This window comes from Argopecten irradians, chromosome 12 (assembly GCF_041381155.1).
Source record: "Argopecten irradians isolate NY chromosome 12, Ai_NY, whole genome shotgun sequence".
Taxonomy (NCBI): Eukaryota; Metazoa; Mollusca; class Bivalvia; order Pectinida; family Pectinidae; genus Argopecten; species Argopecten irradians.
This window is the reverse complement of record NC_091145.1, coordinates 5936429-5950225: the sequence shown is the minus strand read 5'-3', so window position 1 is coordinate 5950225 and position 13797 is coordinate 5936429. Positions and strand designations below refer to the sequence as shown.

Below are 13797 nucleotides of genomic sequence, written 5' to 3'. Positions count from 1 at the left end.
TAAATCAAACAATATCTGCTTCATATTAACATCAAAGATTCTTACATCTTTAAAACACAGCTGTCATGCATTTCATAGGTGAGCTTACATGATTTTTCTCATCAGCATTTTTTTCTTATTCTGCTATAATTCTTATACACCCTCATTCCCCTCCCCAATCCCTACCCCCAAATCGCCTTACACAAAACCTCTCTGTGCTTGTCTCAAATCTATCTCTGTTATGTTTTATTAACCCTTGAAGCTCAAGGCAACTATATAAAAATATTAAATGTTTTACATGCATACCATCATTATTTGCAATAAATGACATTTTATTTATCCATTGAAAACATACAAGATGCCTCAAATTACATAACAGCTTAAAGATAAAAGATAAGTCTCTTATCTAATCGGTCTGGAGTTTAATCACAGGGCGTTTGTTCAAAATTGACATTTTCAATTACTCTGAAGAATCTTTTGACAAGACACAACATTTGTGCCGTCTTGAAGAAATATAATTTCTTTCAAACCCAATCATGATCTAATTGGTTGATTTAGAAGTGAATAATGTTACATCATAGCCAGATGAAAAACTCCAACAGTACCGCCATACTTAACCCAAGTGCCAACGAAGGCGTCTCAGAGACCGAAAAATGTTTCGAAGTACCAGAAAAAAGGTCTGCTAGAAGAATCCTTGAGCTAATTTTGAACAGATAGATCTTGTTTTGTAAACATCCTTAATTAGCTGGCAGCTGTAGTTGATTTTGGGGAATGTAAACAAGGAAATGATGTGTAGAGATTGAAGCACTGAAGGAGTTCGTACAAATATGAAATATTTAAGCTCAGAAAATCCTTCTGTAATAGATTACAGGAGGGACGAATAACAAAATGCAGCTCTTGTTTGTTATGGCTTTTACTGAAATATCAGTTGAGGAATCCATACATCAACAATCCCATTAGACAATATATTGCATGAAGTTCTCTGATGAATTATGAAATAAATTCCTTCGTGAAAATTTAGCAGAAACATTACTGAGAACTGAAGTCATGTGACATGTGTCTATTCTAATGAGATTGCTGAGAACTGAAGTCATGTGACATGTGTCTAGTCCAATGAGATCACTGAGAAATGAAGTCATGTGACATGCATCTAGTTCGATGAGATTGCTTAGAACTGAAGTCATGTGACATGATTCAAAGTCTAATGAGATTGCTGAGAACTGAAGTCATGTGACATGTGTCTAGTCCAATGAGATCACTGAGAAATGAAGTCATGTGACATGCATCTAGTTCGATGAGATTGCTTAGAACTGAAGTCATGTGACATGTGTCTAGTTAAATGAGATCGCTGAGAACTTAAGTCATGTGACATGATTCAAATCTAATGAGATCGCTGAGAACTGAAGTCATGTGACATGTGTCTATGGGTAGTCCAATGAGATCAGACTTACCATCGATGGGCACACTGTTGTAGTTGACGTGGAGTTCGTGGAGTCCAGTATCGGTGGGCTGGTATTTGACGGTGACGGTGCCATCTTTGTTGTCCTCGATCTTTGGATAAGCCTTTTCCCCGGATGGCATTATCACATAGGCTGTAACAGAAACGCAATGTTTTTTACACTTTAAAGTTTATAGGGTTCATTGATAATTGTAATGACATGTATTCCTATTACCAGGCACATTGCTAAGCTTTCTTTATAACTATGCTTTTTTATAGGTTTTCTTTACAACTTAGCCAATTACTATGCTTTCTAATGACTGACTATTGCCAAGATTATTACTAGACTTTCTTGATAATCTTTTAGTTGCTAAGCTTTTCTATGTTTCCATTTCCAAATTTAACTATTGCAAGAGGTGCTTCAATAGTCTTGCCCTTTTTTCAGGTTTCATTGGCATAGTCAACTGTAGAATTTTTTATAACATCTGGAAAAAGCATGGTTTGTGGGTTTCTACCCTTTCACTTGTTAATTTTTAACTTTTATTTTTTTGCAACATCATATTCTATATTTGTATATTACAGAGTTATCTGCCCTTGTGGGTAGGTATTGATTGTGACATCATGTGTTTGCAAGCGTAATGCCATACTTTTCTGAGAAAATGACATGAATTGCGCTCACAAAATAATGACGTAATATTCCATAACTACCCGCAAGAGAGCTCACTCTGTAATATGCAAAGACGGAATTCCTGCTTTGAAGCGAGGTCCACCACTCACCAGATACGAAGTTGAAGATAGGACCTACTGGGATACGGAAATCAACTGGCTGGAAGAGACCCTGGACAGGAACTGAAGCCTGGACGTTATCTACAGTGTCCGCACTCAATAGCTGTTCCTCTACCTCACCAACCTATCAACAGACACCACACAATGTAACCATAGTAACCAAATACATCATTTTAACCATAGCAACAAATCATGTCTCCAAAGCAACAAACTGTCCATAACAACGGGTAACCATGACAACATGTAAACATCTACACCATTAGAAGGAATGAAACAAAATGTTAAAGAGGTGATTTAGTTAAAATCTTACATGAACAATTTAGTGTTAGAAAAGTTTCCATCTTCTAGAAGTTTCTCATATGAAGGTTTTATTTTACTGAAAGTTTATCCCGATTTCGCTTTGAAGGTTTTATTTTACTGAAAGATGATCCCGATTTCGCTTTGAAATCCATTCTTCCATAGAATATCAAAATGACATTTGAAGTATAAATCAACAGGATATACATACAATCATAATAAAAGCTTTGTTGTGTTAATTTTTTTTTTATTATAACATCGGTAAATGTAAGTAGAATTACACAATGCAAACATGCAAGAGCCTCACTTTCAGTCGACCTTGAACATTTTTCAAGTCGTTTTTCATGCAAGTTTTACAGCAAATGATAATCATGGACAATACTGAATTCATGTACTAATGTTTTGTTATACTTTCGTTTTAAAAACTCTATACATTATATCAACTCAGTTTAATTGCTATGTTTGCATTTTTTAAAATCTCAGATTAACTAACTTGATCATCATGCAGACTAGATGCCTTCTACTGCAGAGCACGACATTTAAATAACACAATATGGAAATGATTATTGATAAATACTATTTTTACAATCACTGCAGTTATAATAATCCTACACTATCAGCAAATAATGGTTAGTTGTAAATACCACAGCTTCTTACTAGCTTGAGCGAGCTTCAATTCTACAGGACAACTTGGACCTTCAAAAAATGGCCTTGCCCTTTAACAAAAGTATTGACCTTGAGTCAATGATCATTTATTATAAATTTAGAATAATGCCCTTGGTTGTCTATTATTTATTATTAGAAAATGGCATTGCATGACCTTGAAATGTTGACCTTTGAAGTTTGAAAGGAAAGTTTCAATACTAAAGCATTTAAGATTAAGACTATAGCTTACAGCTTATCACAGTGGAATTAGATTAAATTGTCTAGCAGTCTACTGCTGTTAAAAGCGATAAATCAGTATACATATGTATAACCTATATTCAGCAATTTACACTATTTCTATGCTGTTATGAGAGCATGACATACTTCATTACACTATGTCGCCATGGCACCAGCCTCTGATAAACACATTCAAGTCTCTCTTGAAATATATCACTGCTAAGCATGCAAGTAATATATTTCTTTCTGTCAAATTCATAAATAACACATCATATTTGATAATAATTTCATATTCAAGCCAATCTTGGCATATGTTAGCCAATCAACATCTTTGTTTGTTTTAGCCAATCAAAATCTTGGCATGTTTAAGCCAATAAACATCTTTGTATGTTTTAGCCAATTAAAACCTTTGTGACAACCTGTGTAGCTGCAGAGAAGACTTGAGTGTATGTAACAGAGGATTTGATTGGTGGAGAGCCTTACCTGCTGCTGTTGGAGATAGTCTTCATACTCGTGAGGTTCTACAGCCTAGAGGTAAACAACGCAAACAGATCCCCGTAAGTTACAGAGACATGCAGAAAACATGCAGGTGAGGTTGAATGCTGAACTATCTCAACACGAATCTCTGTCAGCATCATTATCAAACTGATGCATCAATTTATCTCAGAAATCAGTAAAGTTGATATGTATACTTTTTACCATACTGCACACTTTGCCAAAAAATAAAAATGGCTAAGTGTATTTTTCACTGCCATCAAAGATTTTTTCACAAATTCAATCATTCTGAATCAGGACCATGTCAGGATCATTTTCCATTTCCTTCAACAAATTTTATTTCAAACAAGAGGCCCAAGGGCCTTAACATGTAGGAAATTAATTAGATATAGTGTCATAGTAGCCTTCTTCAATTTGGGATCAACCAGAGATGTAACAATACTTTGTCGATCCATGTCAGGATCATCTCAGGCAAGTTTCAGCCAAATCACATAGGCAGAACTTGAGAAGAAGTTCAAAATGTGTTTTCAAGATGGCGGCTGTGGCGGCCATCTTGGATTTCGGATCGACCCGAAAAATAACAACACTTTGTCGGGACCATGTCAGGATCATTTCATGCAAGTTTCAGCCAAATCGAACCAGTAAAACTTGAGAAGAAGTTCAAAATGTGTTTTCAATATGGCAGATGTGCGGTCATCTTGGATTTCGGATTGACCCGAAAAATAACAACACTTTGTCGGGACCATGTCAGGATCATTTCATGCAAGTTTCAGCCAAATCGCACGAGTTGAACTTGAGAATAATTTCAAAATGTGTTTTCAAGATGGCGGCTGTGGCGGCCATCTTGGATTTCGGATCGACCCGAAAAATAACAACACTTTGTCGGGACCATGTCAGGATCATTTCATGCAAGTTTCAGCCAAATCGCACCGGTAGAACTTGAGAAGAAGTTCAAAATGTGTTTTCAAGATGGCGGCTGTGGCGGCCATCTTGGATTTCGGATCGACCCGAAAAATAACAACACTATGTCAGGACCATGTCAGGACCATGTCAGGATCATTTCATGCAAGTTTCAGCCAAATCGCACCGGTAGAACTTGAGAAGAAGTTCAAAATGTGTTTTCAAGATGGCGGCTGTGGCGGCCATCTTGGATTTCGGATCGACCCGAAAAAATAACAACACTATGTCAGGACCATGTCAGGACCATGTCAGGATCATTTCATGCAAGTTTCAGCCAAATCGCACCGGTAGAACTTGAGAAGAAGTTCAAAATGTGTTTTCAAGATGGCGCCTGTGGCGGCCATCTTGGATTTCGGATCGACCCGAAAAATAACAACACTTTGTCGGGACCATGTCAGGATCATTTCATGCAAGTTTCAGCCAAATCGCACCGGTAGAACTTGAGAAGAAGTTTAAAATGTGTTTTCAAGATGGCGGCTGTGGCGGCCATCTTGGATTTCGGATCGACCCGAAAAATAACAACACTTTGGCGGGACCATGTCAGGATCATTTCATGCAAGTTTCAGCCAAATCGCACCGGTAGAACTTGAGAAGAAGTTCAAAATGTGTTTTCAAGATGGCGCCTGTGGCGGCCATCTTGGATTTCGGATCGACCCGAAAAATAACAACACTTTGTCGGGATCATGTCAGGATCATTTCATGCAAGTTTCAGCCAAATCGCACCGGTAGAACTTGAGAAGAAGTTCAAAATGTGTTTTCAAGATGGCGGCTATGGCGGCCATCTTGGATTTCGGATCGACCCGAAAAATAACAACACTTTGTCGGGACCATCTCAGGATCATTTCAGGTAAGTTTCAGCTCAATCCCACTGGTCAAACTTGAGAAGAAGTTCAAAATGTGAAAAGTTAACGCACGGCGGACGGCGCACGGCGCAAGACGACGGACGAAACATGATGACTATAGGTCATCCTGACCCTTCGGGTCAGATGGCCTAAAAATGGCTAAGTGTATTTTTCACTGCCATCAAAGATTTTTTCACAAATTCAATCATTCTGAATCAATTCGTTCCTTTCTAATTTGTTAATCACTTTTTGTGTCTTCCTTTATAATAATTTGTTTATCCTTTTTTGTGTCTTTCATTATAATGATATTTCTGTGTGTTTTTTCTTTATCAATATTTTTTTCCAATAAATGCCTTTAGTGTTGAGATAGGTTCAGCTTAAGCAAAATATCATAGACACACACACTTCATATCCTTAAATTTATCTCATCCTTTTGATGTAAAATATTCTTCATTGCCAAATGGCTTATCATATAAAACATGTTTTTTCAAAAGTAATGATACTTAAATATATAGATTTCAATATTCATATATCAAACTCTGGAATCATGCAATTTAAAATTGGGTTCAGTTAAGGAAATAAAAACACAAAACTTTGAAGTAAAAAAAGAAAAGCATCAAAAACTCTGAAAATCACCAAAGAAAATTATGGCTACATAAATCTATTCTACCACAAAATTAAACCACCCACAAGCAAAAATAAAGATTAAAGTGACATATCAGGTGTCCTTCTTTTTAAATTGTCGACGATTTCATATCAACCTGTATCAAAATTGTACCCTTATTCCATCTTCGCATATTACAGAGTTAGCTCCCTTGCAGGTAGGTATCCATTGCGACGTCAATGTTTTGCAAGCATAATTCACATCGTATTCTCCGAAAAGTATGACGTTACGGTCAAAAACACATGACGTCACAATCAATACCTGCGCGCAAGGGCGGATTCCGCTGTAATATGCATATATAGAATAACCTAAATCATTGAGACCGAAGATTTTTTTTACATTACAAACTAATTTTATAGTTTCTCCTCTAAATGTAATATCCAGCTCAAACATCTGAATCCATGACAACATGCCATCATATGACCCTAAAACCCCAATGGAAATTATCTGACAATATCCTTCACCTTGACCTTGTATACGTAGTTCACTTTGAACTCAAAGGTAACCTTGACATTGGTAGCTGGTGTTCAGTCAAAGGCTCTACAAGTGATTCAGTCCAAGAGTTCAATTTTCAAAGTTGAATTAAGTGATATTCACTTAAAAAAAACACTGGTCAACCCTCTAGCATGTGCAATGTCATTCTTAACAATTATTATAAAGTGTCCACAATTATATTATAAAATCAGCAAAGTTGAATCATCAGTTTATGGCAACACAAATTTGCTTGCTCATGTGCATGACTTGGAACTTTGCCTGAAAATGTTACAATCGTTTTAAAATTAGCAGTGATTATTTTTGTCTCAGCTTAGATATGACTACGTGTTGTAGAATGTGTGAAGATGTCACCTAAAATAGCAGAAGTTATCTCCAGAAGGCTCTCCTGGATGTTTGCCTCGAAATTCCTCACTAATTTTAGTATTCTGTCATGAAATCAGCATTCTTTTTATACTTCGAAATAGAAACAGGTTTGTTTTTTCATCCCTTTGATTGCCAAATTCTGAAACGCACAACATTCAAGTCTGCAAATATCACTAATTGTACTGACGGCATCCTCAATTGGAGTTTTGTAAAAAAGACTTTCTAAGGAAAATATCAAAAAGAAAATTACAGAAGTACAAGAAAATGGTTCTGGATCATATCTTATAACTCAAATTATCAACATAAAGATCAATTTAACTTTGAAACTTGAACAAATTTTAAGACAGCATAGATTCTTAAAAGTAAATGAAATAACCTAATACTTCTATGAATCAAGCCAAAAATTATTCAAGGTTTATTTACTTATTTCTTCTGTCTAGACTTTTTAAATGAGTTGGAGGTAAACAAACAACAAATCTAAAATACATAAATAACATGTAAATTCCTGGATTATGCAACCTACAACATCCTGAATTGGAGTTTTATCCACATGCCGTGGCTCTTGACTTCTGTTTTGTATTTCCGGTGATCTCTCATCACATTATTAAAACTGTTTGTCTATTTCTGACGAAAAACAGCCCACATTCGATAAACAAACCATCACAATGAGTAGGATAAAACATCTGTGCAGTAAGTTCTTACAAGGGCTTTTATAACCAGGGGAAGAAATAGCTGTAACACCTGCTTTCCTATCAGGGTGAAAATAGACAATGCACCTGCTGTTGATTTTATCACTAAATGTTCAGCAATCCAATCTTATTTCTTTTTCCTTTATTTCACATACTCTTGCCTTTTTATTCAGATGTCATACAGTTTAAGCTAGAAAATTATCCAAATCCGATCTAGTAGCATATATACAATGTATTATTAATTCTGTCATCCATACCTCAAAATAAACCCATCCAAGATTACTTTTATTCAATAAAGAAAAAGTGGTATATCTCATTGTTCCTACAAATTAAGATAAAGTCTCTGTTTCTTCTATTGTACCAATGTAAGAATTAAGTTTCGTGGTCCATATTTGAGTTTTCCTGAATCCAGAAGGAATCTCTTCTCAACTTGCCAGCCTGTCTGCTTGCTATCAGAATTGCACCACGATTTTTACATGTACTTGTTGAAAAGTCAGTTAACTCCCCAGTATGTTATCTCACAACCTCACGATTTGGCCACACGTTACAAAATTCTTCTAAATATAACAAATGAGTTGCATCACTATCAAACACCTACAGACAAATGTGTTAAAATTCCTCCAAAACATTCCAAATATTTCAGCTCATTTAAAACATCTTGCACTAAAAAAGATCATTAATCACAAATTTCCTCGACTTGTCAAATTAGCAAAACAGTATGAATGAGACTAGTGCCTGTAAAGTACATTTGGTAATTAATGTATAAAACAAGTACAGCTAAAAACCATCACAAAGTTCTCTGTGTTTCTGATAAGGTAAGAAGCATCTTGGTATACCTAACCCTGCATTAACTGTAAAGGTCTTCCTAAAACATATCACAACCCTCAAATATCTCACAGTACCTGGGGCTAAGTAAAATGGCATCCCACATCTCCTCAATCAGAAAGATGTTTCAATTTACACATCAATTTTTAGAATCGTGCCCCTATCTTTCCTGATTCTTCCAGAAGTAAATGTAAAAAGTTACAAAATAAGAAACACAACACCTACTATAAAAGGTCTTTTAGCACACAGGGGCATTCAAAGATATAAAGACATGCAAGATGGAGGAAAGCTGGAGTACCCAGAGAAAAAACACAAACCAACAGTCATTGTCTGATAGGCAACTGCCCCAATGGGTCTCAAACTCTAAACCATGAGAGTCTAGAGTCAAGCATTCTCCATCCCCACCCCCACCCCCCAACTTCTGGTCTGTACCACTTGTTCAGCACAGGGATTATCCTTCCAAGATCTATCAACTCCTCCCCCCTACCCCTTCCCTGTACCACCCTTTGCCCTGCCCTACCACCACTCCTATCCCCTCTGCCCTGTACCACCACCCTACCCCCCTACCCGTACCACCACCCCTACCCCCCCTCTGTACCCCCCACCTACCACCACTCCCTCTGCCCTGTACCACCACCCCCAACCCCTCTGCCCTGTACCACTTGCTCTATCCCACACTATCCTCCCAGGGTCTCTGGCCTGTCTGTTTACATTGCTGTTTGTTTTGGAAGCAGATCAGATTGGGTGGTATACAACCATATACAAATGTTTATGTTATTAAATAAATGAGTCTGGGGAGCCGAGTACTTGAGGCTACACCCCATTAACTGCTGGCCTGTGTTGTGCCTAGTAGGGCAGAATTTAGGGCCTTGTTAATCCCCGCATCAGCTGTCAGTCGCTCCAGTAAGGGGCCAGTCCGGGAGAGAAATACTAGAAGTGGTTTTAGAATCCATAAACCTTTCCATCCTTACCAGTTATAATTCCTGCCCCTATTAAAATTCTGACACAAAGATGAAAGACGTCTTTATTTAGGATATATTATATCTAGTCTATAGTAGCTGGAAAAAATGTACAACATCTGGATTTTACTGTAGTATTATGGAACACTGCCACACACCACGACAGTTCTAAGATGAAAATATCTCCACTTTTATCATAGTTCACAAGGCTAACAATCAATAAATTCTTGATCAATCTCTTAATATGAGGCAGCGAACAAATGTTAAAGATTTAAAGAAAAATTGTGAAAATAAAAGGGAAAAGTAAATTTAAGTGTCTTCCAAGGTCTCCAGAGAAGCAATTTCTGAGATACAATGCCAAATTGTCACTGAAGATAATCTTCAACTTTCTGAAGATAATGTTCAAAGGAAATCCAGCATATGATAAATTTCGAGTGAATATATTCTAATAAAACAGAGATTCAAAAAGAAAATCTTTAAAAGTAATTAATTTTTATCACCATAAGAATACCTCTTTGCCTTAGTTTGTTCACAGTCCGCAGATTACATAAACCTGTGCATTTTCAAATCCTATCTAGATAGAACATTTTAGCCTGAGATTTATCCCTGTGGGACATTACAGCTGTGAACTGATTCAGAGACAGACTTCTGCATACTGAACGAACAGAACTTACATGCACTTTGACAGTTACTGAATATCATTAGACTTACCTCCCCTGATAAGAGATCCAGTGGGGATGCTAGCTACATTGGTATTTTATCAATATGGCAGTTTAGCGAGTAGAATGTTTTGAGAACATATCCGAACTTACAAATTCTCACTGTCGGAACTGATTTTCATATTTAAAAGATAAAATTTCATGAGACTCCATCGCCTGAATGCATTAGACAGTACTGCACACTACATATAATACACATAAATATACACCTCAAAACTCGCATTAACGAAAAAACATTATACATCAGAACCTGCATAATATATTGACTCCTGTTTCATTACAACTATCTGTGAAAGCAATCTAGAAGACGCAGCCTCTTTGATGGGTGTTTTTTTTTTTATTTTGCTGAAACTCTGTATGAAACAGAACAGACAAAAAATGTGTTTACAGAAAATTGATATATATATATATATGTATCAACGTCAAAATGGCAATATTATGACTTATATCAAGTTAAATTGTCTCAGACATATCAGAATAATAAAGCCATGACATATACCTTATGAACATATAAACAAATAACGAACAAAACTTCCGAGTATATTTGACCTAGAAAAGGCTTCCATGACCGAAAAACATCACAACCTACACAAAAAGGATTTTAATTTATATTTTTTAAGAAAAAAGGTATCAAAATCAATCAAATTTTACAAAAAAAATTTGTAATTCTGTAATACACAGGAAAACTATACACACATCTGCCAAGTTTTGGATATGATGTTATGCAGCCGGGAGTATGTTCTGATGGATTGTGGTGATAGAACCTACCCCCTGCCTCTCTACTCTAGGGCATGCTTCCTTCTGTCTAAAACAGGGCAACTCAACATACAGTCTCTTACATATAGATTGCCATTGATAACCAAATCTCTGTACAAACTTAGAGTAGTGTTAGCTTAATAGTTAGGAAATCAGGAATGTTACTATCTAGAATGACAATATAAATTAACGTATATTTCTCACTTTCAAACTTAGAAGAAAAAAAAAGAAGTAAAAAACATACACAATACGTTCAGATTTTGTGATAAAGTTCTACAAATAAATAATTTAAATTTAAGTTATATTTCAATTTTTTCAGCTTAAAAATTTTCAAATATATTTCAATTTTTTCAGCTTAAAAATTTTCAAATATAACAAGGATAATAGATTTTTTTAAATTCAGTATTTGTTTAACATTTCAGTAATTAACAAAAAGTAAAAGAATAATTATGTTGTAAAAATATCTCTGATTTCATTTTATTAATCTATCTACCAAATTTCAGATAAATGTGCTTTACAATCCAAAATAGTGTATTCATATGATAAATCAACGTGAGGGGGTGAATTTGAAATGTAATATCTGTTTGTACTTTTGTGAATAGTTTTGGATAAACATGGACCTCCATAGGAGACTGATGGCTGACAATGATCTACCTAAAACCTCAGGAAATGTCAGGAAAACCAACATTAGCCAGATTGGTCTAAATCACTGTGGCAAACATATGTGGTATATGAAATATAAACGAACCATTTCTTTAGTTTGTACACTGTTTGGCAAAGCCCCACTTCTACTTCAACTTTTACACTACAGTTTACATATAATATAGTCCATACATACCATAAATAAATTCTTTTGCCATCACTTCCACCATATTATAGTGAGACCATCAATTTTCTTTTCATTATGATAAATACACATCATGTAAAGCAATCATGATCCTATTTTCAGTTGATAACAGAAAATTGAAAATTTTACAAAATCCATACATCTCTATCATATGCTGCATCTATTACATGAATTGTGTATACCCAAGAACCTGCAATGAATCTTATCAACTAAAGAAGAACAGTTTAAAGCAATTTCAACAAAGCAACAATTTTACTTGACTTTGCATATGCAACAAATTACGTAACTGAAAGCCGATCTTGATATTTGAACAGAAGAGCGATACAGAACTATATATATTGTGAGAGTTGATCACCACAAGACTTTGTATTCTGGGATACATTTACACAGAAGTTTGAAATATCGCCTTATCACCTAACTCAAATTTTTCTTTGAATCCGTCAGCAACTGTTTGATAAACCAAAGTTATATTCATTTCCATGTTACAGCATGATTCACTGTAAAGCTATACCGAATTCTATGCCAGTAATGGCATTACAAGTTTTATTAGTCATTTCGGTAAAACAAAAATGTTTACTTCCGGAGATGTTTACCATTCCATTCACGAAAAAAAAATCATGATGCATTTCACAAGTATGTATGATTAAACTCTAGAATAAGAATTTCCCCAAAAATAATACCCATAAATTATCCTAGGACTTCTGTTAAATACTGATACATCTGGAAAAGTGTCAAAATTTCTTCATTAATTATTTCATTATGAACAGATGCTTATCAATGTTTGAATATAAAAGAGATTCTTTGTTGCGACCAGGCAGTTTTGTCTACTGCATACAATGACTTTTCTGTCCAAAACTTGTTTATTAAAACTCATTTTTTAAGTACAGTCAAGAACAGATAAGTTATCAGACTTTAATGAAAAGTTATTTCACTACGAGTGAAAAAAATAACATTATCAGGATTTCTGAGTGAGTATATTAAATTTGCACTAAAGAAACTGAATGTTTATTTCAGGAATATAGACTTCTGAGATATCATTCCTGTAATTGAAGAAATTGATGGCTAGACATCCTTCTAAGAGTAAATAATGATTATCATTTAGATTGAACATGTACCAAATGACCAGTAGTGGCCAGAGAGCCATACCAGACCGCCCAGACTGACCATAGCTATACTGACCAAATGTCAGAAGTCTATGTAAAACATGTAAATTTCTCTTATATCTTATCTTACCTGACTCAAACTACACTCCTCACAATCATTATAGTTAATCAGAATGTCCAGTTTGAACTTATGACCCCATGTCTGGTCAATTTGACCATCCAAATACTATATTCCCCATGCATTCTGCTACAAAGATAGCATCAACATATATCTCCAACATCTACATCACTCAAACTCTTGAATGTAATTATACTACTGACATTGTTTCATACAGTTCACTGACCTAGATTCAACTTCACATAGTTTCTCAATTCAAAATTGGTAAGTGGGTCATACTGATAGTTTTATGACAAGACATCAAATTAAGCAAATTTAATGACATTTGTGGCGTTCATTTTTAAATTCTACCTAAGAAACATTTCAGTACATAGTGCAATTTAGATAAAGCTAGACTAGCTATTGAGATTTCTTTCCCCCATATTAAGACATTAAGTTTAGCATACCAACCAGCGTACTCCAGAAGTTCCTTGTTGGCCCGGGTTCAATATTCAGCAGGCACATAACAGAAACCTGCTACATGTAACATATAGTTTGATTAATGATCTACGTTATACACTTGGCTGAAGGTCATATAGCA

General features: G+C 35.4%; 1 protein-coding gene across 12 annotated transcripts in view; it reads right to left on the bottom strand.

Moving 5' to 3' along the window:
* LOC138336802 (filamin-A-like) overlaps nucleotides 1-13797 on the bottom strand; it is a 134968-nt gene that overhangs the window by 16397 nt on the left and 104774 nt on the right. For 11 of the 12 annotated variants that reach the window (XM_069286373.1, XM_069286372.1, XM_069286370.1 and 8 more), the window contains 3 exons: nucleotides 3866-3910; nucleotides 2195-2327; nucleotides 1431-1571 (listed from right to left, as the gene is read on the bottom strand). In XM_069286373.1, the coding sequence (XP_069142474.1) occupies nucleotides 1431-1571; nucleotides 2195-2327; nucleotides 3866-3910 (319 nt within the window). The remainder of the gene's footprint in view (nucleotides 1-1430; nucleotides 1572-2194; nucleotides 2328-3865; nucleotides 3911-13797) is intronic. The other variant, XM_069286376.1, reaches the window with a different exon arrangement.